Here is a 27,891-nt window from a genome sequence, read left to right as displayed (position 1 = left end):
ACACTTCATCATACACAAGTATAACCTTTCATCACTCACTGTAAAATACAGAGTACCATATTTGAAGCCATTGACACACCAATACCAGTTTCTAAAAACCCACTAAGTGATTCCTACATCTACAGACACATCTAAACACTTACCTATAGATTCACTCATACATGCTGTCAATGATCAACAGAACACTATTAAATATACTTATACACTTGCATCACCATTACACACCAGCATACATCCTATTCACTTATGCAGTCATTCTACTCACTTATGCAAACAATTGATCACACTTACATTTACTAAGCTACACACTTATACAAACACCACTTTATTTATTCGTATAGATAGTAACTCATACTTAGTGTGTTATAAAATTACTATTACAAGTATACAGTTTTCGATAGTCACACATACAATCACTGAGTGTTATGTATACTTATTTATATACAACTGTCACATACACTGCCTTTTATATTTCTAGTTTGTTAGACATGTATCATTGAGAAATATATTTACTCATCACCATACCCATAAAGAGATTCACTCACCCAAACAACTTTTTCCACATACAGTCTTAACCTTATATACCTAGTAAATCAACTATTTACACATCTTTGGACAGTCACACACCTCCCACTCAACCACACACACATTTACTATCCGATACAAATACTCACTTAACTAATTAATAACTAATATAGACTTTCACATAGCTAGTAACCAACTTAGGTAGTAGTTTACACAACAAGAGATAGATAGAGTGATACAGGTATTCACACAGTTTAATCACTATTCCATATATTTAGTGAGACACTTTAAATTAGTCACTTAAACAGGCAATCACATTGCTACTAAATCCTCCATTCAGGCCATTATACATCCACTCAGTCTTCAAGGCAGATTGATATATATATATATATATATATTCACTAAAAAAAACATAGGTTTCACACACGTTATAGTTAGCAATTAGCATTTTAAAAACCTTGCAAATTCACTGAAAAAACCATAGGTTTCACACACAATATAGTTAGGAATTATCATTTAAAAAACCTTGCAAATTCATTAAAAAAACCATAGGTTTCACACATGTTATAGTTAGCTGGACATTTCACTCATACAAAACCATTGAAATTCCCCCGTTATAGTTAGTTCAGCCAACTATAACTCGCGCGCCCTCAATGCACTGCTGATGGCGTCACATATTACATGGTCCTTGACATCACTCATGACATCACTGATGACATCTCAAATGACATCACTGATGACACCATCCAGTGAATGTGTGTCTTTTTGAAAAATAAATATGTTTTATATATGTATATCTAAAGGTCGATGGAAGAATAAATGGGTAAATAAGTGTCTAAATGGATGTTTTTTTTTAAAAACTTGATTGGTTAACTGACTTATTAAGTGTATCTTAGTGAATACTTATATTAGCGAGTAATGTTTAAATATTTAAATATATGCATCAGTGTCTCACTTTGTGTATAAGTGGCTGCATGGGTTGGTGAGTAGCTACATGAGTGTTTATATGGGTTATTAGTTGTTTTTTTGAGTATCAGTGTGAGTGTCTGTATGGTTTGGTGGGGGTATTACTTAGCGCATAGATGCATGAATGACTGACTCACTGTTTGTATGTGTTTTGAAGACAGCATGTGTGCAGGACTCTATGGGTGGATGAGTGTGTGTATGGGTGTGTTACTGAGTGAATGACTGTCTCAATAGTATCTTTATGAGTAACTACATGTTTTAATCTAGTATATGTGAGTATATGTGAGTATTGATGTATATAAGTGGGTATATGTGAGAGTGAGAGATTGGAAGAGTTCCTGTTTAAATATGTATGTGTTTCTATAAGTGATTGTTTAAGAGAGTTATGTTATGTTAACTGGTGTTTTGTTGAGCGCTCAGCTACTCAAGCAGAGTGTCCCGGCGCTATCAGACCCAGCACAGCATAACCCCGGCGGAGAGGGGAGATTAATATTGCTTGTCTCTCCCCCTGTTCTATCTTCATTTTTTATTTTTATTTTTATTCTTTCGCTTTTTCCCCTTAAATAACTGGTGGTTTAAACTGTGAAATGCCAGGCAAATATTATTATTCTCAGTCCTGATGATGATCTCATGTATTTTAGAGCTAAGAGATCGAAACGTCGACAACCTTGTACTGTTACCACAATTTAATATTATGTATTTTAGTTTTGTGTGTAAACAGGTTGGCAACACTTGGGTAGAACTTACTGATTCACAAAGTGGCCAACTATGCTCAGTCTTTGCCTGTTGCCCCCACACCCCTATCCCCTTTCTAGACACGTTCGTGCTAGGTACGGTACAGGATTGTGCCCTACTGTAACTATTCTTAAATATTTTGTGATTCACTACAAAATAAATAGCTGTGTCCGGCTGGATACAGACGAATACAGTCTCCTACCATGGCCTATATTTTATTTTTCATTTGATCTTATTTATGCTAAGGACTACTGTTCTCAACAAAAAAAATAAAACAAAAAAAAAAGTCTAAATTTATAGTCCCGCCCATGAGGCAGCAAGCCTAGTCCGCCGACTAGCAAGCCTGCCTCACCCAAGATGGCCGCCGGACTAGTGCGCAGCCTCCCCGTCCCGCAATACCCCTCAGCTCCTAATCGGCTGAGAGGGAGACACCCAGATAGAACACGGCGAAAGGGTGACAGGGAAGAGCGGCGCGTCAGTCAAGGGAGACAGGTAGGTGCTCGACTGCCCCCCAAAAAGTGTAAAATAGAATCCCCATAACAGTGATTAAAACAGTACAGAGAGATATCTCCCGGCTTTTCGCCTCAGGAGAGAAAAGAAAGGCAGAGAGAAATACAATTGAAAAGAATGGCACGGGCCAGAGAAGCCGTGCAGTGCAATTTAAAAATAGAGAGCAAGGGAAATACAATCTCAGTTTTTTAAAAAACTCAGTTCTGAAGCTCGCTCCGCCAGGCATCCGCCACGAGAGTCGCGCTGTAACAGTGCGCGAGTAAGTATGTGCAAGTTTCCGTAGAAGTAAGTGTGGTAGTGTGTGTATAGCTGTATATGCAAATAAATGGATGTTTATTTGCATGTGTGAGAATGTGTGTGAGTAACTCTATGGATGACTGTCGGTGTGTAACAGGATGTATAGGTGTATCAGTACATATGATGAGTGAGTACATGTATGAGTGACTATATAGAACTGTTGGTGAATGAGTGGATGTGTATATAGATGGTGGAATTACTGAATAGGTTGTTGTAACTGGTATTGGGATCTCAATTTTTTTGAAAATGTTAGTTTCTATTTTTGAATGTGTGTATCAAAGGTTATATTACGCTGAGAGGAGGTCTGCCACTCTTTCACAAGGATGGTGTCATCAGTGATGTCATTTGAGATGTCATCAGTGATGTCATGAGTGATGTCACTTACCATGTCATGAGTGATGTAATATGTGACGTCATCAGCAGTGCATTGCGGGCGCGCGAGTTATAGTTAGCTGAACTAACTATAACGGGGGAATTTCAATGGTTTTGTATGAGTGAAATGTCCAGCTAACTATAACATGTGTGAAACCTATGGTTTTTTCAATATATATATATATATATATATATATATATATATATATATATATATATATATATATATATATACATATATCACATTTGCTGTAATACATAGATTATTTATTGGGCAAGCAAGACATCTTCTTCTAGCATTATTATTCCACTTGTAATTTATAATTATAGATGACTAGGAACACTTGATAGCTGAAACGCCTGTTTAAATCATGTGGTTTCTGATGTCTCTCAAAAGTGGACTAGCTCATGCCCCATAATGCTTAGTCATATGTAGCTCTGCTGACTGCTTTAGAGTGTTGTGTAGAGTGCAGGAACCAAGGCTCATCCACATACTTTCTATTAAAGCTTAAACATCCATGACCATGCTGACACAGCGCTACAGATGTTTTTAAAAAATATTCTGGCCAAGTGTGAAAAACCTGCCTTTCCTTCATGCTCGCCCAGTATTCCAGGGCCTATAAATTAAATGCTGTTGGCGGTCTGCAGTCTCTATCATGCTATCCTTTAGAGGAAAAGGTAAAAACAGCTTTAGGCCTACCAGTGTATGACTATTGCTGATCAAACACTGCAATTCAATGTGTCAAAATAAACCCTTTTGCCAGGTCTCCCTTACAAATATTAAAAATGCATCCCTATGTGGAGCTTGTGGTCCACAAGGCAGGCGGCATGGTTTTTAAAAGTAGACCGTATATAAGATTAATGTTAATATGTCCTTATAGTGATGAGCACCCAAAAGCTATTTTTCACTGGCTTGGGCCTAGCTGTCCGATGTAGAAAACCAGACTACAGATTTAAAAATCCTAATTATTAAACAACTATTTGTGTAATGATTATTAAAATCCAATTTTATTTTAAAAAGAAAATATTAAGCAAAAATAACTTTTGTAACATTACCTTTTGCTTGCCTTGATGTCCTGGAGGATCACTTTACATTTGCCCTACCAATTCTTCTTAACAGTATTTGGCAGTTAAATACATGTGAAAAAGGTGCAAACTGCCTCACATGAGCAAACAATAGGATGACCTTTTTGGGCAGAGATGACTCATCTGAATCTGACAGATTTAGCAGGGTTGGACTGTGAGCAAATTTCTGATATGACAGTGGTGAATCTTGTGTTTGAATGTCAAATCCTGCTTGAAAGGTCTGCTGGGTTTACATAGAACACTTTGGGATGAACTAGAAAGGAATGGAAACACGACTCCAAAAAATTCTTATTCGTCCACTGTCTGGCTGCTGAAAAACCCTACTTCTGTTCTACTAGTCTTCCGTCTGTGGATTTTGCATAAGCCACAGGAGGAACAATTGAAAAGATGCAAAATAATTTCTTAGATATTCATGGTTTTGGTGTTTTGAGTTAGATGAAGAGGACACTATAGTATGCTCCCACACAAATGCATAGCCTTCACAGATCAAGTTAAGTTTGGTTGAAGAATTTCACCATTTTAAAAATGCCCAAAGTAGGATGGCTTGGCCCAGGAACTTTTACATCATTGGTTAGCATGTGCCCAGGAGTCATTCCCAACCACTGATTTATGCCAGCCTTAAGTGTGGCCTCTCCATGCACACACCTTAGAACAACCCTGGACCTGAGGAAGATCAGAAGAGAAATTAAACCACTATCTGCAACCTGGGAAGAACCATCAATGACTTGGCCTGCTCTGTCACATACCAAGCACAGAGAAGTGAACTCCAATGGTCATAAGGCTGACCTCCCATCCAAGAGATAGGGACACCAACACGCTACAAGAAGCCTTTTCAACAAGGGTTGTGATAATTCCTTGAGGTGTATATTCATCTACCTCGAATAATATTCAAATGTATTGCCCCTTGTAAATGAACACATAATGGCATACCGTTCATAAATGGCATTTTGACCATCCTTGAAAAATTAGTACCCTATTCATGTCATATTGTTACCATTTGTGATCAAATTGTCGTTACCCCTGCCATACCAAATGTTATATGTTATTGCTCGGAGAAAATCACAAACTGAAGCTAGGGGTCAAGATATATATTTGCTTAAATTAAAATGTGGAAGTTGCATACACATACAGTTTTATTATGAAAATGAAACAAAGCTTTTTTTACGGTAACAACTTATTTACCAGAATGAAAATTGTGAATTTCGAGCTGAAATGTCTTCGTTTTGCATATGGCCATGTCGGAACTGGGGTGGCTTGGTGCGCAAAATAACGATGGATTAAACCCAGATCTGTGACTGGGGGTGAATGTTTTGCCATTGTGCAACATTCCGTCCATCATCTTGTGTGTTTTGCTGTTCACCCTATGTGGGAAGAGTATGCCCAGGCGTGGGTCCCATGCTCACTAAGCCACTGGAGTCAAGCTATCCTGGCTGAAGACGACTGATAGCCAGAACCCGGTCCTAGGATGCTTGATTTCGGTCCAGGGAAGACATGGCTTGGCATTTCGGGCTGGACTGTTCCCATGAGGCACAGGGTCAAGACTGATTTGCATATGGCCTTGTCTGAACTGGGATGGCTTGGTGCGCAAAATAACGATGGATTAAACCCAGATCTGTGACTGGGGGTGAATGTTTTGCCATTGTGCAACATTCCATCCATCATCTTGTATGTTTTGCTGTTCAACCTATGTGGGAAGGGTATGGCCAGACGTGGTTCCCGTGCTCACTAAGCCACTGGAGTCAAGCTATCCTGGATGAAGACAGCTGATAGCCAGAACCCGGTCCTAGGTTGCTTGATTCCGGTCCAGGGAAGCCATGGCTTGGCAGTACGGGCTGGACTGTCCCATGAGGCACAGGGTCAAGACTGATTTGTATATGGCCATGTCTGAACTGGGGTGGCTTGGTGCGCAAAATAACGATGGATTAAACCCAGATCTGTGACTGGGGATGAATGTTTTGCCATTGTGCAACATTCCGTCCATGATCTTGTGTGTTTTGCTGTTCAACCTATGTGGGAAGGGTATGCCCAGACGTGGGTCCCGTGCTCACTAAGCCACTGGAGTCAAGCTATCTTGGCTAAAGACGGCTGATAGCCAGAACCCGGTCCTAGGATGCTTGATTCCGGTCCAGGGAAGACATGGCTTGGCAGTTCGGGCTGGACTGTTCCCATGAGGCACAGGGTCAAGACTGATTTGCATATGGCCTTGTCTGAAATGGGATGGCTTGGTGCGCAAAATAACGATGGATTAAACCCAGATCTGTGACTGGGGGTGAATGTTTTGCCATTGTGCAACATTCCGTCCATCATCTTGTATGTTTTGCTGTTCAACCTATGTGGGAAGGGTATGCCCAGACGTGGGTCCCGTGCTCACTAAGCCACTGGAGTGGCGCTATCCTGGCTGAAGACGGCTGATAGCCAGAACCCGGTCCAAGGTTGCTTTATTCCGGTCCAGGGAAGCCATGGCTTGGCAGTTCGGGCTGGACTGTCCCATGAGGCACAAGGTCAAGACTGATTTGCATATGGCCATGTCTGAACAGGGATGGCTTGGTGCGCAAAATAACGATGGATTAAACCCAGATCTGTGACTGGGGGTGAATGTTTTGCCATTGTGCAACATTCCGTCTATCATCTTGTCTGTTTTGTTCTTCGTTTTAATATAGACATGGTATTATTGAAGACAAAATTACTGCATGTCCATAATATACTTAAGGTTGATAGTTGATGCCTAATTCATTAGTGGCACCTATTGTTCATTTTGGTTCCTTGGTTCAAAAGTGCACTCACTGCTTTGGTAGCCTATTTGTTATTTCATGGCATATGTAATGGGATTTTCATTCTCATAAAGCGTTGCAATGTCATTGATATTGCTGTAATTCGCATGCCATCTCATCCTGTGACTTCTATGTAATTTTCAGTAGAATTGTTGAACAATCTATAGGATTTGTGTATCACTGGTGTCAGCTTGACATTGTTTGGGTGGAACAATAAGATACAACATTATGGCATATATAATTTCAATGAAGTATTTGCTCCACACCAATTTTACAGCTCCCTAACTACAATTGAAGGTCCCTTTAGTGTCACTCAGGGATGCAGAATATCTCTTAGGCCTAGATTCACTAAAGTTTCATGCAATGGAGCACTTCAACTCAGGCTGCGGCGCTGCATTGGGTGAATAATAGAGAACAGAACTGTGCCATCTTTAAAGAGTTGGCACAGTTCTATTTTTACCTAGTGCTGTCACACTTGAGACTGCCTAGGGCCAATACAGGCACTCTTACGGGATACATTCCAGTACAAAAATCCATTAAGGCTTATTCCACTTTCCATGTGTGCTGCTTAATGTAGCACACATACAAAGAAGAAGTGATTAGGAGATACCCATTTCGGTAGGCACACCATATTGAAGCAAACCCAAATTCAGAAGTCTTAAGTAAATATGAGTTTGCATCAAAATGCATGGTTGGATGAATGAGAACTTCACCCATGTAATGCCTATCTGACACAAGGTATTGCAAGGCAGCACTATGAGCAGTGATGCCTTACTTTTTGTGTTTTTCACAAATCACTTTGCATGGCTCAGTATTAAACCAAAAGACCTTGTGATTCCGGGCTGTTTCAAAAAAGTAATAACAGCTGAATCCACATCACACTTTAAGAAATTGAAATTCCAAGCACAAACCATTGTTTTTTTTTTCCAGTCCTGATCTAACTTTTTTTTTTAAGCAAGTGGTCTATAGATACTGATGTTTCCATTTGGCAACAAGCAATTGCTCTCATTTTTTTAAAAAAGAGGTCTTTATTGGCATATACAAGTTTGTACAACAATGAACACTGAAACTGTGTATAAGAATCTCAATTGCAACATAGATATCAATGAACAGTCATCAATGTTAGTGACGTGATGCAGGTGCTTGAGGCAGTGGTGGAAGTGTTAGTGGGCATGTGCAGTTTGTTTCTCCCTGTGCTAACTGTAAGCGCTCTTCAGATGATGGGGTGGCTGTCAGGCCAAGCCAAACCACGCCCTGTGTCAACAATATATGGGTGTTCTGTAAGCGCATAAAGCTCAGACAGTGTTTTGAACTGGTGCCTCAAGTACGAAACTAAACCTGCACTGAACTGCTTGGGACCCCATGGACTGTTAAGTAGGACTTCAACAGTGCAAGATACAATCAAGCTGATTAGGTATGAGCAGGGAGGGGCAGAATTGGCCCACCAATGGGGGGGAGCAGGAAGGAACAGGCCAGTGGCAGTTGAGCACTAGCTTTGTTATAAGTCAGCACCCGTTCACCCCCGGTGTCTCCGTAAGAAGTAGAGTTTACGCAAGGGTGTCAAATTTGTGTTGCAGTCTGCCACACCCTCACCCTACAGTTTTGCGTCAAGGCATCAGTTTCAGCAGTCGCTCAATGGAACACAACCTGGAGCCAACAGTCAATCATAGACAGCTGCCCCACCTTTCAGGACATGGCTATTAGGTGCTTGAAAAAAGCCATTGCTACATCAGCAAACGTAATCTGAGATTAGGAACATTTTAAGCGCGTAGTGATCCCTAGCAAACAATACATTGGATCTGTCAGAAAAGGCCTTTCCAGTATCTCCGATATGTGCTCCATGACTTGCACTCAACACCATGCTAGTGGGGGGGGGGCATTCTCACACCATAAGTAGGAAGGTTGCATCTTGGTAATCACACCAGATGCATGTCAATGCTATGTCCGGGAACATCCTTTGTAACCAGTGGGGTGTAAGGTAAGTACAATGTAAGTCACTGAATTGAATAAACTTCAGTCTGATATTACAGGAAACTCATTTGACCTGCTCCAGTGCCATCCTCCATTGCTTGTCAGTCAACATGATACCCAGACTTTCCTGCCACCAAAGGTTGCCTGATAGGGAAAGATCAGCATCCCTAGACTGCAGTGCCATGTAAAAAACGTAACTGCTTTACAATCCAATCCATGAGTCAACACGCATTGCAGCCCCTGATGCAGGGCCAGTACTGCCTGGCATACGCCCCATATACATCTGAGTTTCAGCATTATACGTTAAAAACTGGCCAGCATGCAGGCAATTGACATCGTGTGAATCCTGGAAAGAGCATAGAGTGCCATCGTAATAGAGGTCCCCTGGAGTCAACTATTCCACATTCCACCTTTGACCGAATCATGGGCCTCCATCAGGGCCCTCAGGCTGGGCATAAACTGGGTTACCATCTGCCTGGTGTTCCATGTCAGTGTATTGTATGTGACCACCATGACAAACATTTAGCGCCCCCGTCTCAGGGCCTATGGGCAGACACGCACCCCCAATAGGCCTCCAGCCCCACCAGGTCCCCCGCATCCAGTTCAGGCACAGTATTAAACAATAAAAAACAGAACCGATCACTAACCATAACACCCACTCCCTTGTCTCAGATACCGACAGGCATCCCGCCACAATGCTCCCAACAGTGGATATGGTGGCCTAAGCTACCACTGTTGGACTGAGTCAGTCCGTACATAAGTCTTTGGGGGTCAGACGGAATAGTGAGGCTGATGTAGTTCACAACAGGCCAAAGCAACCTATGCCCATCGGATGAGCACCTCAAGTCCCACAGTAAGAGTATATCTGCTTATGCCAACCATGCTCCTATGCAGTATCTCTGGACATTGAATTGCCGCCCACCCATTTTCTCCCACTTATCTTACTCACCAATCCAGTATACAATCACAGGTCCAGCATCTCTCGTTGGGGTGACATCGCTGATACAATGGTGAAGTTCCCATCTGTGGACCCTGGTCCAAGTGCCCCAAAGACTCAGTTGTGACAAATTGTGCTGCTGCCTGGGACACCCATCAGACCAGCGGCCGCTTCGTCATCCTGTTCCTTGATGCCCTTGGTGTGCAGCCACGCCCAGGCCTCTTTAGGGAGGATAAAAAATGTGTTATATTCGAGTCAATCAACCGGAGCAGTGCTGGTAAGAGCAGGGCACACTTCAATCCTAATGACTGAAGTTGCAACTTCACTGCTCCAAATGTGTTGCACCTCTTCTGGATAATCAGGATAAGCTGTGATGTGCTACCATTGTATGATCAGGGGTCCTTCACTAAAAACAATTGTAGGATTAAATCCATGTCCCTATAGTTGAGCAATCAAGCGATCAAAGACCTGAGGGTTGCCAGGAATACGGTGTGCACACTCTGCAGGAAAGAACTTCGGCGGTCAGTCATAAAGCACCATCACTAGCAACCAATCTTCAAGAAAGAGCTCCATGTTGGGGCCCTCCACTCTCTCAGGAAAGCCAAGAAAGTGGACATTATTGCGTATCGATCGTCCTTCGGCATCTTCTTCCATGACCTTGAGGGCACGTATCTCAGCCTGTACCACCATCATTTGCTGCTGGTAGTGACTAATGAGGGCCGCATGGATGTCAGAGGATTCTGCTTCATCTACTCCCTCCACTAATTTAGTTTGGTCTTCCCCCAGGAGTCCTGTTTCCATCTGAATGACCCAAAGTTGAGGTCCCCAGAGCTATCTTTGAGTCCTGGATTGCCTGCAGCACTTTGTCAAACATCCCAGTATGGTGTTCAAGTGTGTTTCTACAGCTGCTTGATCGGGTCCGCCACTGCAGGGGAGATTGCCAACATAGCCATGAAGGACCTCTGGAGAGGCTGGAGCCTGGAAGTCTTTGGTTTAACCATGCCTACCCAGGGACCTTCTCAGGACCACCTAGAAGGAGGCAAGATGGGGGGTCTGAACGCTCCCACACCCATCAAGGTCAGCATACCAGAAGCAGGCTCGGAAAAGTAACGGGGGTCTGCCAAACTCACCTCACCCTTCAGTATCACTCAGTGCAGGGACACCACCAGCATCCATTCGCCAAAGCACAGGAGGAGTATCCTCAACTCTATCCCCAGTCACACCAAGAACACACAGGGCACAGGGAGTCACTACACTCTGGGGTGTGCAACAGGCCCCAAGCAGCCCTTCTTTGTAGCAGGTGGGAATGCAGCAATGCCTGGCGCTCAGTTCACCATTTACCAGAGATCCACCTAACAAGAACAGAACTTGAGGGGAGGTGGCAGCACGCAGGTCTCAAAGTCGGAGGGTTCCAGTCGACAGGCCTCCTCTATTCCTGGAGGACTCAGTGCTAGAGGGGACAGTGCCTTCATTTGTGGACCTAAGGGGGTAATTGGAGGGATAAGTCACCTTAAAGTACCATCTCAAGCTGGGTCAGGGAAAAACACCACGGGCTCACCAGTTCCTCCAAAAGCCAGACGGCTCTTCTCCACTTTCACCGACTGCTGAACGGGTGCCTGAGCCCCTGCAGCACTCCTTCAGGCACAACTAGTCAATCTCGGGTGGTAGGCCACCTCGTTTCACACTCACAGCTTCGCCCTCTCCTCACCTTGCCGTCTACACTGCTGCCGGCTCCCAGCCCAGCTTCAGGTCTGGTCGTACTTCCCATCAATGGCCAGGAGGAGCATCAGCAGCTACCAACAAAATGCGGGCTGCGCAACTGCACCATTCAGACCGCAGCAGTGAGGAGCTCCGTGCAAAAGCCTGCCTCTGGTCTACCGGCATCAGCTGGAAACACCTGCATATGCCGTCTGCCAGGTATGTGACTGTAGGGAAGACCCCCTAACTTTCAGTAGGGCAGTCTTAGTGTAGACATGCAGGATAATGCCAATATGGGTCCGGATTGCAGCAGAGCCCTGGTGTTTCTTAACCATGCATCCCCAGCAATTACACTCATAAAAATTTCTTAAAGTAAACTTTTATGCAAAGTGAGTTGAACATTTGGAGGTTTCCATGAAGGGCAGGAATTCAGTTGCATCACTATATATTAAAATATGTTTTTGGCATTGAAGCTAATTACTGCAGAATTTTCTGATGTTGCTTATTTTGCTTTGGTTTTCTCTTTTCAGCTCTATGAGATGTATCCGAGGATAATGGATCACTTACCTGGACCTCACAAGAGAATGTTTGAACTATTCAAATATCTGGAAGATTTCATAGTAGAAAGAGTAGAACAGAACCAAAAAACCATTGATCCCAACAATCCAAGGGATTTCATTGACTGCTATCTCATTCAAAGAGAGAAGGTACTCTATCTTTATCCTTTACAAGTAGTAGATGAGCCGTATACTTGCATAATTAACTTTTAAAGCAATGTTTATTTATAGAGCAAATGTCCATATTAATTCACGATCAACCAGTAATAAATTTGCCTTGAATATTAACCAAACACATTTTTAAGCTGGATGCTTTTTTTCTAAAGGTTTGGGATTAGCATTCAGACCTAAAAAACACAAGTTAAATAAATGATCTTTCATTTATAGGCTTCGAGAATTTTGCTTAGTTCTATTACATAATTCCATTAATTATCCAGAATGAGAGGGGATTTGGTGATTTTTTTCCCAGGTATTTTTATTCTCTGTGGATATTGCACTTATTATTCTATGAAGAGCGAATAATGGAATCAAACCTACATGGAAGAATACTTGTACTGCGGTCATTTTAATTCATGCATGCACTTTATTAGAATTAGTCATAAAATTATTTATTTATTTTTTTTAAATCTTTTTATTCACAGAATTTTTTTAAATTTTTCCCACCCTCTGGAGCACAGAGGGGACATGGAGCAAATAAAGAAAATACAGTTTTTCCTACACTTGTCAATTTTTACACCATACATTTCATTTAAAATAAATCCAAACAAAAAAAAAAAAAAAAATATAGGAAAGAACCGTTATCTAAATACCAAAATGATACATTACCCCTTATTTGGGTGAAATCGCTCTCCTTATACATACATATTGACATCGATTATACTTTCTATATGTGTTCTATGGAGTTATACCTTGTTATACCTCATTTACTATTTACATGCAGATTTATACAAATTAGATACAAAATTATGTACATATATATTTCCTGTACAAATCAACCTTCTTCCTTCCATTTCGTTATTGTTTCCCATATGTCCAGACCTAATTTCCTCAATCTTTTCCCACTTCTGGAGTAGATCGCTTTTTCTAAATTGTATATGCTCAGCAACCTAGCTAACCATAGTTGAAATGATGGCGCCGCTTGATCTAACCATGCGGTGGTAACACACAATCTGTACACTGCCATGGCCACGAAGATAAAATAATTCCCTGTCTCAACATCATTGTTTCCATCTACCCCTAGCAAAATAATCGCAGGTGATAGATTAACAGGTAGTTTTAGTGCCCTTTGTAGAAACGTTTCTATTTCTTTAAGTACTGTGACTAAACTGGGACATCTTACAAACATGTGAATGGCATCTGCATCTACACTCGTGCACCTGGGGCAATTTATACCAGTTGTCGCTCCCCATTGTGCCAGTTTAGCCGGGGTATAATAAAGCCAGTACATCGTCTTATAATGCTGAGCTTGTAGTGACGCAGAGCATAGAATGTTCGTCCCTAGTTCTAATGATATTTTAAAACATTCTTGTTCTATGCCCAGCTTTGTTGACCAGATTTCCCCCCATTTCGCCATATCATCCGGTCTTTGTTCATTTAGTTCAAGATAAAATCTTTTAATTGTGCAATCTACTCCAGTTTCTATTATCTCTAATATGTTATTTTTTTCAAATCCTCTTATTCCCCCTCTTTTGCTTTGTAGGAAACTTCTGACTTGTAGATATTTGAAGAAGTGATTTGTCGACAGATTGAATTTTCTCTGTATTAGTCATAAAATTATTTAGTTTTAAAAATATATTGATGTTCAATTATCTAGAATCATTACATCTCAGCAGAAAGAGACACATGCAAAACTGAACAGTTAAAAGCAGAATAAATGCATACAGTAGCAAAGTATAAGAACCTCAAAGGGGTTTGAGGACTGTCCATGCAAGTAAAGTGTGGCCGCCAAATGAATGCAGTCCCTAAGAGTCAAAAAAGTGCTTCACGCTTTCTATAATAAAGATATCAATATTTCGGCTCAAGTGAACCTTTGCTTGATAGAGTAGCGGTGACCTGCTTTAAAGTGCCTGCTGTGTCGTATTTCTTTACTGGTAGGGTACAGCTCTGAGGGATGTCTACCATAGAAGTCAGGCATTGGTGCCCAGGACATCAGGGGTGTCTTAAATTGTCTGTTGCCTCTTTCCTTTCTTTATATGAACCAGGGCAGTTTGAGGAGATCCGTGCCTACAGAGGCCATGGTGACTATTTTTGTTTTTCTGTTACTGATTTCTCAAACTTTACGAAGCGCCCAGATAGCTGGCATGATTCTCTTTTTTGACAGGTTAGGACTGCAGCTTTAGATGTCCTCACATTTAGATTTCGAATAATATTGCCTGGAGCCAGTAGTGCCTCAAGGCTTTCATGGCTTCATATATGCAGGTTACTTATATTAAGGATTCTTCTGTTGTACCACGCCATTTGCATTGTGTGTAAACTTCCCCCTTCCTTTCGACCATATCAAATGTATTTCGTCATGATTTTAAATAGGAGTGCAAATCCACTTGATTCACCTTTTTGTAAACTGTGATACACTAGCACATACTGATTTAAATAGTATTTCATTACATTCATCATCTGTTATGATGACTAATTCTGGATTTCCATGAAACCATGGAAAGCAAACTCAAAACAATTAGAAGTCTTTTGTCCAAATTATCATCCCCTGGTGTTGGACCAGGTTGATCTAAACCCATAGCAGAAGCGAGACTAAACCCCCAAAATATTCAGTATTTTGTGTCAGTGCCTAATTTGTAAAAAGAATGCAGGGACTTCATCAGGAGGTCACTGCAGCTTGCACCACCTGCTGTCCTGTGAGCGCAGCCAATGATAGTACCAACACAAGTACTAAAATCCCACTTTTAAACAAGTGACAATTCTATCTATTTTAGTCCCTCAAAACTGTAAGAATGGCTTGGGTGGCAGGTATTAGTAAGTTTTAATGTATATTGAATTTATTAACAACTGTTGTAGAGCTCATCTCTAAATTAGATAGACAGCTCGTCCATGTGGCAGACTGTTAGAAGTGCCAGTGCTGACAAATGAGAGCGGTGCCAAATACTGGAACCCCCTGGCTCAAATTAAGCACTGATTTGTGTGTTCTTTTTCAAGCTCTCCTCTGTTCTTTCCAAAACTATAGAATTTAGTTTTGAATCATTGCATACATTTAAACCATGCATTACTTCTAAAATCATGATAACTAGGTTGATTCTATTCTTGGATTTAATTCCATTATGGTATTTAAGTTATGAGCTATCAGAAAGGCCTAATATTTTCAGGTAAAAGAGGGCATTTGTTATGTTTATGGAAAAAGAGAAGCACATTTCTCTAGTCTCTGGGTTATGCTTTGTGGAACCAAGATATACAAGCCAGTTTATCTAGGTCATTCTACTCAGGAATACCTTACATTGCACAAGGGTGGTCTTTTTAGAAAATTAACAGCTTGAAAGTCTGAAAATGTGTTCATTTAATTATTTATTTTAAAAAAGATCAAAATGATTTCGTAAACATTAAAATATTAAATCCACACACATTTTTTAGTAGATAAATTCTGTTTAGTAAATTTAGGATTATTTGTGATGCAAACAAGACACAGGTTTAAAAGGCTTCATGTAAATCGTTTCATTTGTTTATGATAATTGTGTTTGTTTAAAAAGATAAACAATAAAAAAGAGTGAAGCAGCCAGAGAGAGTGTCACCATAGAAATATTTTTTCTGTGGCAAACATGGGTGGCAGTTACTACAAAAATATGCATGAAGCCTGAAGCACTTCTAAAAACGTCAATTAAAATAAATTAATTATATAATTGGAGTCCCATGGGTGTTATGTCAGGACACCTTATTAAAACAGATCCCCAGGAAAAAAAGTATATTTGCAAGACGAACAGATTCTGCTACACAAACAAAACTGAAAAAGGGAAATTATATAAACCCACATTTTCCTCAGCATATATTAAAAAATGGTAGAAGAAATGTGCCGTCAGTTGTAATTCTATTGAATCAGGAGTGAACAAAATCATGAAAAGGACATGAGGATTTTGAGAAGATGAGGGCCTTCCCACTGACCAAAAGGGCCAGGGTCCATAATCCGCTGCCTATGTCAAACTATCCCCGCTAGGAGGTTACATAAAATATAGGGCTGCCTACACCCCTCTAGCGATCGGAAGCAGAGTTCAAATTCTTAGTTCCTCTTCCAAGGACTGGTAGCACTTCTGTAGCCCGTTGATCCACAATTCTTTTGTTGCTAACTACAGTTGTGATAACCTTTGCTATAGAGAGTCTGAAGAAGGTTGAAGTAACACTGTTTATTAAATGTGCACCGGTGAAGTCAGCAACCTTGTTACAATTCCTTTCACCAAATACAGATCAGCTGACTAACATGACACATCAAATCAATAAATACTTGTGTTTGATGAAAATGCAAAGCAAGTCTCTTTTGCCTGACGCATGGAAACGTTTATCCATCAAGAGTGCAAAACGCTCTGTGACATCTCACTTCATAGCAAAACATCTTAGAAGCAGAACTTGATAGAAAGAATGGGCATTTACAATGCAATAGGTCATGCATTTGTAAGACTTAGAGCTATGGGCAGTGTAAACATGAAAGCCGGCGCTGTGCTGAAACCAGTGCAGCGCCTGTGGACAAAAAGTGTATGCTTGTGGCGGTCCGTGAAGCAGGTGCAATGATAAATAAATAAAACGAATAAAATCAGGCGCCGTGCTAAATGTAGATTGCGGTGCTTGTGTGCATAAAAATCATGCACGTGGAAAGAAACATGATAGCGTGTGCCATGCTAAAACATTAAGCCGGCCAGCGTGTACATACAAGGTATGAGTGCGGCGGCCCTAAAGTGGTGGACATGATGATAAAACAAACAGTGGAAGTTACTAGGAACAGGCACTCACACTACACAGTAACACTGGCAAGAAATAAAAGAAGTAGTCCCCAAAGGAAAACATAAACAATTTCAAGCTTAACCCCTTCGCTGCTAGGCCTTTTCCCCTCCTGTGCTAAGCCTTTTTTTGGCGTTTTGGAGTAGTGCGCGCTTAGGCCCTTGTAACTTTTTGACCACATAAGGGATCCGCGCCAAATTTGCGTCCTTTTCTTCCAACATCATGTGGATTCTAAAGGTGCCCAGGGTTTGTGGATCCCCTTGGAGGGGTCCCATAAATAAACCAAAATATAGTGATTTTTTTGTTTTTTTCAGAAAAATGGGAATAAGGCGCTGCAAATGAAAGCCTCTGGGTTTTTCCCTGAAAATGGTATCACAAAAGGGTTTGTGGGGCTGAAATCTCCATTTTCTCAGCTTTCAGGGAATGACAGACTTTTGTCAGAGAACCGAAATTTTTCACTCAGATTTGGCATTTTTCTGGGACATAGCCTATTTTTGCTATTTTTAGAGCTTTCCACCTCCTTCCAGTTAATGGTAGAAATGAGTTTGAAAGCAATAATGGATCCTGGAAAGCTTTACATTTTCAAAAAGTAGACAAAATTCTGAATTCAGAAAGGGGTCGTTTGTCTAAATCCATGAAGGTTTCGTAATAGAAACTAACAGTTAGATATTGGAATATTTGAAATTTTGTTGAAAAAAACAGCCTTTTGTCTCAACGTTTTCACCTATAACTTTTTCTAATTTTGACAGCTCTTGGAAAGCAATATACCGTTACATTTGTTAGACCTTCCTGGTTGTGGGGATATATAGGACTTGTAGTTTCACCAAGAACCCGACAAACCCAGATCCAAAAACTGAGCAGCAACTTGCAATGGTATTTTTTCATTTACTGGGTATAGTGCACTTTGTCTTGGAAAATGTATACATGGAATAATCTGTATGAAAGACACCTATGTATTTCTGAATTGGGTATAAATTATAGAGTTTAGAAACAGTATATAATTGCACATTTTCAAAGTTGGGAATACTCATACTAGCATGAGAATTATTGGTCATTTTTCATAAAGATTTTTTTTTACACAATGTCTTTCATTGAAAGGGAGAAATGCATGAAAGCTCAATTGGTAATAACAGTTGATTTACAAATCTGAATTACCCCAAGTGTCCCGATAAAAACGGTACCTCACTTGTGTGGGTCGGCCTTGTGCCTGCGACAGGAAACGGCGCAAAATGCAACGTGGTCACACCTAAATTTAGCAGTTACAAATTGACCCTTTTTTGGCAAAGTGCCTACCTGTAGTTTTTGCACCCTAGCTCTGCCGGCACCTAGGGAAACTAAAAAAATGGTACCTCACCTGCGTGGGTAGGCATAGTGGCTGCGACATGAAACAGCGCAAAACGCAGCATGGTCGCACCTCAATTTCCCAGTGAAATTTAGCACGATTCGGACAAAAAGACTACCTTTTGTTTTTGCGCCATAGCTCTGCCAGCACCCAGGGAAACCTAGCAAACCTATACATTTTTGAAAACTAGACACCCCGGGCAAATTAGGATGGGGTGACTCGTCTGCCTACCCTCAGGTTTTGTTACCCAGAATCCCTTGCAAACATAAAAATTTGACCAAAAAAACACATTTTCCTCACATTTCTGTGGTGGAAAGTTCTGGAATCTGCGTGGATCAACAAATTTCACCCCACCCAGCGTGCCCCCAGGTCTTCTGAAAAAAATGGTACCTCACCTGCGTGGGTAGGCATAGTGGCTGCGACATGAAACAGCGCAAAACGCAGCATGGTCGCACCTCAATTTCCCAGTGAAATTTAGCACGATTCGGACAAAAAGACTACCTTTTGTTTTTGCGCCGTAGCTCTGCCAGCACCTAGGGAAACCTAGCAAACCTATACATTTTTGAAAACTAGACACCCAGGGCAATTCAGGATGGGGTGTCTCGTCTGCCTACCCCCAGGTTTTGTTACCCAGAATCCCTTGCAAACATAAATATTTGACCAAAAAAACACATTTTCCTCACATTTCTGTGGTGGAAAGTTCTGGAATCTGCGTGGATCAACAAATTTCACCCCACCCAGCGTGCCCCCAGGTCTCCCGAAAAAAATGGTACCTCACCTGCGTGGGTAGGCATAGTGGCTGCGACATGAAACAGCGCAAAACGCAGCATGGTCGCACCTCAATTTCCCAGTGAAATTTAGCACGATTCGGACAAAAAGACTACCTTTTGTTTTTGCGCCGTAGCTCTGCCAGCACCTAGGGAAACCTAGCAAACCTATACATTTTTTAAAACCAGACACCCAGGGCAATTCAGGATGGGGTGACTCGTCTGCCTACCCCCAGGATTTGTTACCCAGAATCCCTTGCAAACATAAACATTTGACCCAAAAAACACATTTTCCTCACATTTCTGTGGTAGAAAGTTCTGGAATCTGCGTGGATCAACAAATTTCCACCCACCCAGCGTGCCCCCAGGTCTCCCGAAAAAAATGGTACCTCACTTGCGTGGGTAGGCATAGTGGCTGCGACATGAAACAGCGCAAAACGCAGCATGGTCGCACCTCAATTTCCCAGTGAAATTTAGCACGATTCGGACAAAAAGACTACCTTTTGTTTTTGCGCCGTAGCTTTGCCAGCACCTAGGGAAACCTAGCAAACCTATACATTTTTGAAAACTAGACACCCAGGGCAATTCAGGATGGGGTGACTCGTCTGCCTACCCCCAGGTTTTGTTACCCAGAATCCCTTGCAAACATAAAAATGTGACCAAAAAAACACATTTTCCTCACATTTCTGTGGTGGAAAGTTCTGGAATCTGCGTGGATCAACAAATTTCCACCCACCCAGCGTGCCCCCAGGTCTCCCGAAAAAAATGGTACCTCACTTGCGTGGGTAGGCATAGTGGCTGGGACATGAAACAGCACAAAACGCAGCATGGTCGCACCTAAATTTCCCAGTGAAATTTAGCACGATTCGGACAAAAAGACTACCTTTTGTTTTTGCGCCGTAGCTCTGCCAGCACCTAGGGAAACCTAGCAAACCTATACATTTTTGAAAACTAGACACCCAGGGCAATTCAGGATGGGGTGACTCATCTGCCTACCCCCAGGTTTTGTTACCCAGAATCCCTTGCAAACATAGATATGTGACCAAAAAAACACATTTTCCTCACATTTCTGTGGTAGAAAGTTCTGGAATCTGCGTGGATCAACAAATTTCCACCCACCCAGCGTGCCCCCAGGTCTCCCAAAAAAAATGGTACCTCACCTGCGTGGGTAGGCATAGTGGCTGCGACATGAAACAGCGCAAAACGCAGCATGGTCGCACCTCAATTTCCCAGTGAAATTTAGCACGATTCGGACAAAAAGACTACCTTTTGTTTTTGCGCCGTAGCTCTGCCAGCACCTAGGGAAACCTAGCAAACCTATACATTTTTGAAAACTAGACACCCAGGGCAATTCAGGATGGGGTGACTCGTCTGCCTACCCCCAGGTTTTGTTACCCAGAATCCCTTGCAAACATAAAAATTTGACCAAAAAAACACATTTTCCTCACATTTCTGTGGTGGAAAGTTCTGGAATCTGCGTGGATCAACAGATTTCCACCCACCCAGCGTTCCCCCAGGTCTCCCGATAAAAACGGTACCTCACTTGCGTGGGTAGCCATAGTGGCTGCAACAGGAAAAGGTCCAAATCTAACGGTGGTGAATATAAAATACCCTGAAGCAATATAACTTTGATTTGGGGGGGGGGGCACCTGAGTTTTTGGCCCGGGGATGGGTGGTATTCTTTGGAAAGTAGCAAACCCAAACAGTTCTGAAAACTAGACACCCGGGAGAGTCCAGGGAGGTATGGCATGTGTGGGTCCCCCAATGTTTTCCTACCCAGAACTCTTTGCAAACCTTAAAAATAGGTAAAAATAGCACTTTTCCAAACATTTTGGCGTGGGATCGCCGTGCCGGCAAAAAAGTCCTACCACCCTGCGTTCCCCTTGTTCTCCCGAGTAAAAGGATACCACACCTTAACAGAGTTACTCAAAAGTCAAACATTCAAGCACGGCTATCTATTCCTCAAAGACACACACATACAGGTTGGATTTGGCACGAGGGCGAGTGATGGTTCAGTACATAAAATTTTATTAACAAGATATTTCAAAAAAATGAAAGAGAAAAAAAACAATTATTACTGCACACCCATCTAATCCGCAAGCACACACACATACTGGTTGGATTTGGCACGAGGGTGAGTGATGATTCAGTACATACAATTGTATACGCAAGTAATTTCACAAAAATGAAATACACTGTGTATAATTGAAAGTATGATAAACTGAACCACGGACTCACAGCTCGTGAGCTGTAAAGCCACGTCAAGGCACCAACCTCTTTACAGGCCATTCATACACCTTTCGTACGCGTGACACATACAAAACATTCACACCACCAGCCGCGGACCCATCACATTCCAACACTCACACCAGCAAACAGCGCCATTCAAGGGCCTATCACTTTCACACGCCCACATTTCGGACACTGCAACTACACAAAATGATGGACTGTGTGGAGTGTCACTCAACTAGCAGTGTGTGTAGTGACCAACAGAAAGTAACTACTCACACACCGCCTGCCGAGTGCCAGTCCACCCACACCACCATCCAAGCACCAGACCATGCACACCGCCAGCCAAACACCACTCAGCGCACACCGACAGCCAAGTACCACTCCACACACAACACCAGCCAAGCATCACTCCACGCACACCACCAGCCAAGCGCCACTCCACACACACCGCCAGCCAAGCACCACTCCGTGCACAGACAGCCAAGTACCACTCCATGCACACCACCAGCCAAGCGCCCCTCCACACACACCACCAGCCAAGCGCCACTCCACAAACACAACACCAGCCAAGCACCACTCTGTGCACAAACAGCCAAGTACCACTCCACGCACACCGTCCAGCCAAGCGCCACTCCACACACACCGCCAGCCAAGCACCACTCCACACACACCGCCAGCCAAGCACCACTCCGTGCACAGACAGCCAAGTACCACTCCATGCACACCACCAGCCAAGCGCCCCTCCACACACACCACCAGCCAAGCACCACTCCACAAACACAACACCAGCCAAGCACCACTCCGTGCACAGACAGCCAAGTACCACTCCACGCACACCGTCCAGCCAAGCGCCACTCCACACACACCGCCAGCCAAGCACCACTCCACACACACCGCCAGCCAAGCACCACTCCGTGCACAGACAGCCAAGTACCACTCCATGCACACCACCAGCCAAGCGCCCCTCCACACACACCACCAGTCAAGCACCACTCCACGAACACCACCAGCCAACGACAAATCCAAACACAACACCAGGCAAGCACCAAACCATGCACACAGTCAGACAATGCACAAACAGCCAAGTACCACTCCATGCACACCACCAGCCAAGCGCCCCTCCACACACACCACCAGCCAAGCGCCACTCCACAAACACAACACCAGCCAAGCACCACTCCGTGCACAGACAGCCAAGTACCACTCCACGCACACCGTCCAGCCAAGCGCCACTCCACACACACCGCCAGCCAAGCACCACTCCACACACACCGCCAGCCAAGCACCACTCCGTGCACAGACAGCCAAGTACCACTCCATGCACACCACCAGCCAAGCGCCCCTCCACACACACCACCAGTCAAGCACCACTCCACGAACACCACCAGCCAACGACAAATCCAAACACAACACCAGGCAAGCACCAAACCATGCACACAGTCAGACAATGGACACTACACGCAAACCAACATCATACTTTAGTTTTTTTTTTTAAATAAAAGAGAAACAAAAACAAATTGCAAATTGATACAAATCTACTAATTCAACAACTAAATCTAAAAAGACTACACAAATACAAACTTTGAAACTGAACAATAACTATTACAGAATAAAGACCAACCAGTTCACTTTACCACTCATTGATATTCCCAAAAATTATTTTGCGTGTGGTACAATCTAAAACAAGCAGGTACACACAGCCCGGGGTTTGAAGGGCAGTCGGGGCAGTACATGCGAACCTCCTTCCGCAAACCTCTTTGCCAACAGACTCTACATCTCCGACTGGGAAAGTCTTTTGAGGGTGTAGGAGGAATATGATCAGAAAAGTGGCGATCTTTCAATCTGGCAACATCCTCCACCACTCCAAATCTAGGAACACTTGCCTGTTCCACTAAAACAAGGCTGCCTATTACAGACTCCTGAAACTTTACAAAAGTCAACTTTGACTGGGGACAAGATTTCTGGAACACAATAAAAGCATTAAAGGTTGCCAAGTGGAAAAGATGGATAGCCAACTTCTTGTACCAAATGTAAGCCTTACGAAGAGCAGCATACGGTTCCAACCTCTGATCAACTCTGTCAACACCACCCATGTACTTATTGTAGTCCAGTATGCACACAGGTTTGCGCACTTCTGCAACCTGACCCCAAACATTCCGCGGTTCAGTGCTTTCATCATGTATTGTAGTCAACATGTAGACATCTCTCTTGTCTGTAAACTTCACAGCTAGAAGCTCCTCACAACGCAAAGCACTGCACTGTCCCCGAGCAAGCTTTCGACAAACAAGTTCTTTTGGGAAACCTTTACGGTTTGAGCGGATTGTGCCACAAGCAACAGTGTCCACTTTGGCCAATTCCCTGAACAACCGCACACCAGTGTAGAAGTTATCGACATACAAATGATGGCCTTTGTTAAAAAATCCACGACCAAGTTCCCACACAATTTTCTCAGTCACTCCAAAAGTCGACGGACAACCAGGGGGGTTAATCCTGGATTCCTTACCAGTGTACACCCTGAAATTAGAGACATATCCAGTCTCACTGTCACACAGCATATACAGTTTGATTCCATAGCGTGCCCTCTTACTAGGAATGTATTGCCGAAATACCAAGCGGCCCTTGAACAACAGCAAAGACTCATCCACTGCAATTTCTTTCCCAGGATAAAAGATCTCAGAAAATCGATCAACCAAATGATCAATGACAGGCCGAATCTTGAAAAGACGGTCACAATCAGGGTGATCTCGTGGCAAAGCAAGACTATTGTCAACAAAATGCATCATCCGCAGCAGAAGCAAATACCTATCATGAGTCATGACTGCCGGAAATATAGCTGTTGCCATCAAGGGACTAGTAGACCAATATGAAGCCATTGATGGTTTCCTAAGCAAGCCCATCAAAAGAGTTAAACCCAAAAACTTTTTCATCTCCTCCAAATGGGTGGGAGTCCACCGGGTAGCTCTAGCGTGGGGCTTAAGGCTGGCACTGTTCACCCTCAAAAAAATTTCAGCATACAAATTAGTCTGCTCTACAATCTCTGCCAAAAACACATCATCCATAAACAACTTGAAAAAATCAATAGGCAAAAAGTTTTTAGTGTTCACACTACACCCTGGAACACCAGTAAATTCAGGCAATGCCGGCTGCACCATGCCTGGTGCAACCCAGAGGTCAGAACTTTCATCGTCAAGTCTTGCAGCCGCAGGCCGCCGCCCAGCTAACTCTTGTCTCACAACACCAACTGGAAGTCTAGCAGCCCCAGGCTGCAGCCCAGATGTCTCTTGCCGCACAATTGGCACATCACTGTCCTCCGCAACCACAGGCACAACCATGTCCTCCAAAACTGTAAACACAGCAATGTCCTCCCCAACCACAGGCACATCATCCACACCAAAAGTAGCTTCATCAGCACTCAAAGTGTCTTCATCATCAGATGAAGCCATGTGTAGAGAAAACTCACTACCTGAATCTTCACCTCCCACCTCTGGCTCAGAATCAGAGTCAGACTCTGGACCATGGTCAGAGGAAGAATCAAAAAGCATTCCAACAACTTGCTGAGCAGTAATCCGGCGGCTAGCCATTATCCTTACAAATAAAGGAGTCTGCACAAACAACTCAACAACCCCAACACTGTGCAAAGTAAGATAAAAATGTAAGACTTTTTCACCAAAAAATATATTTAGAAAAAATATACAATTCACTTACAAGACACAACTACACTCACCAGCACCTACTCTGCAAAGACACAGCAAATAGGCAACGATATCCCACTAGAAAGAAGAAAAAAAAAACTTACATCTACAGAAGGACACATCAAAAACAAATGCAAAACATGTTTTACAATCACAACAAACAGCAACAACACATACTCGTATTACTACACACTTTGCAAAATAAACAATTACATTACAATTGAACAAAAAAAAGGTCTCTTACCAAACACATGCAACTACAGAAACAGCAGAACCACAGAACCACCAGTAACAGAACCGCACACTGCAAAAATCTAAAGCGAAAAAAAACAATACACATTAGAAGAAACAAAAACAACACACATTACAACATGCTATGTCACAGGGTATGTCACAAATGGGGTGTCTGTCCCCAAGGGGGGAAGATTATAAATCATTATAAACGTGGGCCCCCTGGAAGCAACCGTACGGAGGTCAGAGAGGCCAAATAAAGACACGGCAGAACATACTGAAAACAAATGGGCCCAAGGAAGCAACCCTTGGCCAAGGGGTCGCTCCCTATAAAAAACAAAAACCTGGAGTACAGTGGGCTTTTCTATCCCCCCCCCCCTGGGACCAGAAACTGTAAAAAAAACAGCCACTCCGCCCCCAGGGGGAGGGGGCGAATAGTCTACAATATTTATAATGCCCCCTGGAAGCGACCCTTGCCCAAGGGGTCGCTTCCTTTATAAATATACTAAAATCCCTGGTGTCTAGTGGGCTTTTCTACCCCCCCCTGGGTCCAGATGTGGCCCAAAAAATGGGTGATCTGCCCCCAGGGGGGGCAGACAAGTCTAAAAAAAATGATGGGCCACTAGGAAGCGACCCTTCCCCAAGGGGTCGCTTCCTTTACAATTAGAAATAAATCCCTGGTATCTAGTGGGCTTTTCTGCCCCCCCTGGGTCCAGATCACGCGCTAACATGGGCGATCTGCCCCCAGGGGGGGCAGAAAAGTCTGGATTGAAAAATGATGGCCCTAGGAAGCGACCCTTCCCCAAGGGGTCGCTTCCTTTACAATTATAAATAAATCCCTGGTGTCTAGTGGGCTTTTCTGCCCCCCCTGGGTCCAGATCATGCGCTAACATGGGCGATCTGCCCCCAGGGGGGGCAGAAAAGTCTAGATTGAAACATGATGGCCCTAGGAAGCGACCCTTCCCCAAGGGGTCGCTTCCTTTACAATTATAAATAAATCCCTGGTGTCTAATGGGCTTTTCTGCCCCCCCTGGGTCGAGATCGCTCGCTAAAACGAGCGATGTCGACCCAGGGGGGGCAGAAAAGTCTGATTTATAAAAAATGTGCCCCTGGAAGCGACCCTTGCCCAAGGGGTCGCTTCCTTTTCAAACAAAAACAATCCCTGGTGTCTAGTGGGCTTTTCTGCCCCCCCTGGGTCGAGATCGCTCGCTAAAGCGACCGATGTCGACCCAGGGGGGGCAGAAAAGTCTGAAAACATAACATTAGCCCCTGGAAGCGACCCTTCCCCAAGGGGTCGCTTCCTTTACAATTATAAATAAATCCCTGGTGTCTAGTGGGCTTTTCTGCCCCCCCCCTGGGTCGAGATCGCTCGCTAAAACGAGCGATGTCGACCCAGGGGGGGCAGAAAAGTCTGAATTATAAACAATGTGCCCCTGGAAGCGACCCTTGCCCAAGGGGTCACTTCCTTTTCAAACAAAAACAATCCCTGGTGTCTAGTGGGCTTTTCTGCCCCCCCTGGGTCGAGATCGCTCGCTAAAGCGACCGATGTCGACCCAGGGGGGGCAAAAAAGTCTGAAAACATAACATTAGCCCCTGGAAGCGACCCTTCCCCAAGGGGTCGCTTCCTTTAAAATTATAAATAAATCCCTGGTGTCTAGTGGGCTTTTCTGCCCCCCCTGGGTCGAGATCGCTCGCTAAAACGAGCGATGTCGACCCAGGGGCGGCAGAAAAGTCTGAATTATAAACAATGTGCCCCTGGAAGCGACCCTTGCCCAAGGGGTCGCTTCCTTTCCAAACAAAAACATCCCTGGTGTCTAGTGGGGGCATTACTGGTGCAGGATCGCGACGCTGTGCGCGATCCTGAACCAGTAATGCCCTGCATTGGGACATCAGGGGAGAGGAAACAGTGTTTCCTCCCCCCCGATGCCTCAAGGCACCGAGAAATGGCCCCCCCGCCCCACCGGAGACCAAAAAACCTACCTTACAGCTGGACGCGCTGGAAAGAAATGGCTTCCAGCGCGTCCAGCACTTCCTGATGACGTCGGCGTGCGCGACAGCGCGCTGACCTCACCAGGAAGTGCGGGGGGGCCGGGGGGAGCAGCGCGAAGTCTTCCGCTGCCACCCCCACTACTGCCATCACGATCGATGCCCCAGGGGGGGAGCGCCAGCGCTCCCCCCCAGGGCTGTACTGATGACGGAGCGGTTCCGTCATCAGCACAGCCCAACCGATGCTGATGACGGAACCGCTCCGTCATCAGCATCGAAGGGGTTAA

The 27,891-nt window shown here is 43.6% G+C and overlaps 1 protein-coding gene across 1 annotated transcript in view; it reads left to right on the top strand.

Annotated features, from left to right (window-relative positions):
- LOC144781952 (cytochrome P450 2A13-like) overlaps nucleotides 1–27,891 on the top strand; it is an 820,837-nt gene that overhangs the window by 459,996 nt on the left and 332,950 nt on the right. The window contains exon 5 of the mRNA XM_078661043.1: nucleotides 12,399–12,575. Coding sequence (XP_078517169.1) covers nucleotides 12,399–12,575 — 177 coding nt within the window. The remainder of the gene's footprint in view (nucleotides 1–12,398; nucleotides 12,576–27,891) is intronic.

This window comes from Lissotriton helveticus, chromosome 9 (assembly GCF_964261635.1).
Source record: "Lissotriton helveticus chromosome 9, aLisHel1.1, whole genome shotgun sequence".
Classification (NCBI taxonomy): domain Eukaryota; kingdom Metazoa; phylum Chordata; class Amphibia; order Caudata; family Salamandridae; genus Lissotriton; species Lissotriton helveticus.
The sequence above is the reverse complement of the archived record's forward strand: the minus strand, read 5'-3'. Positions and strand labels throughout refer to the sequence as shown.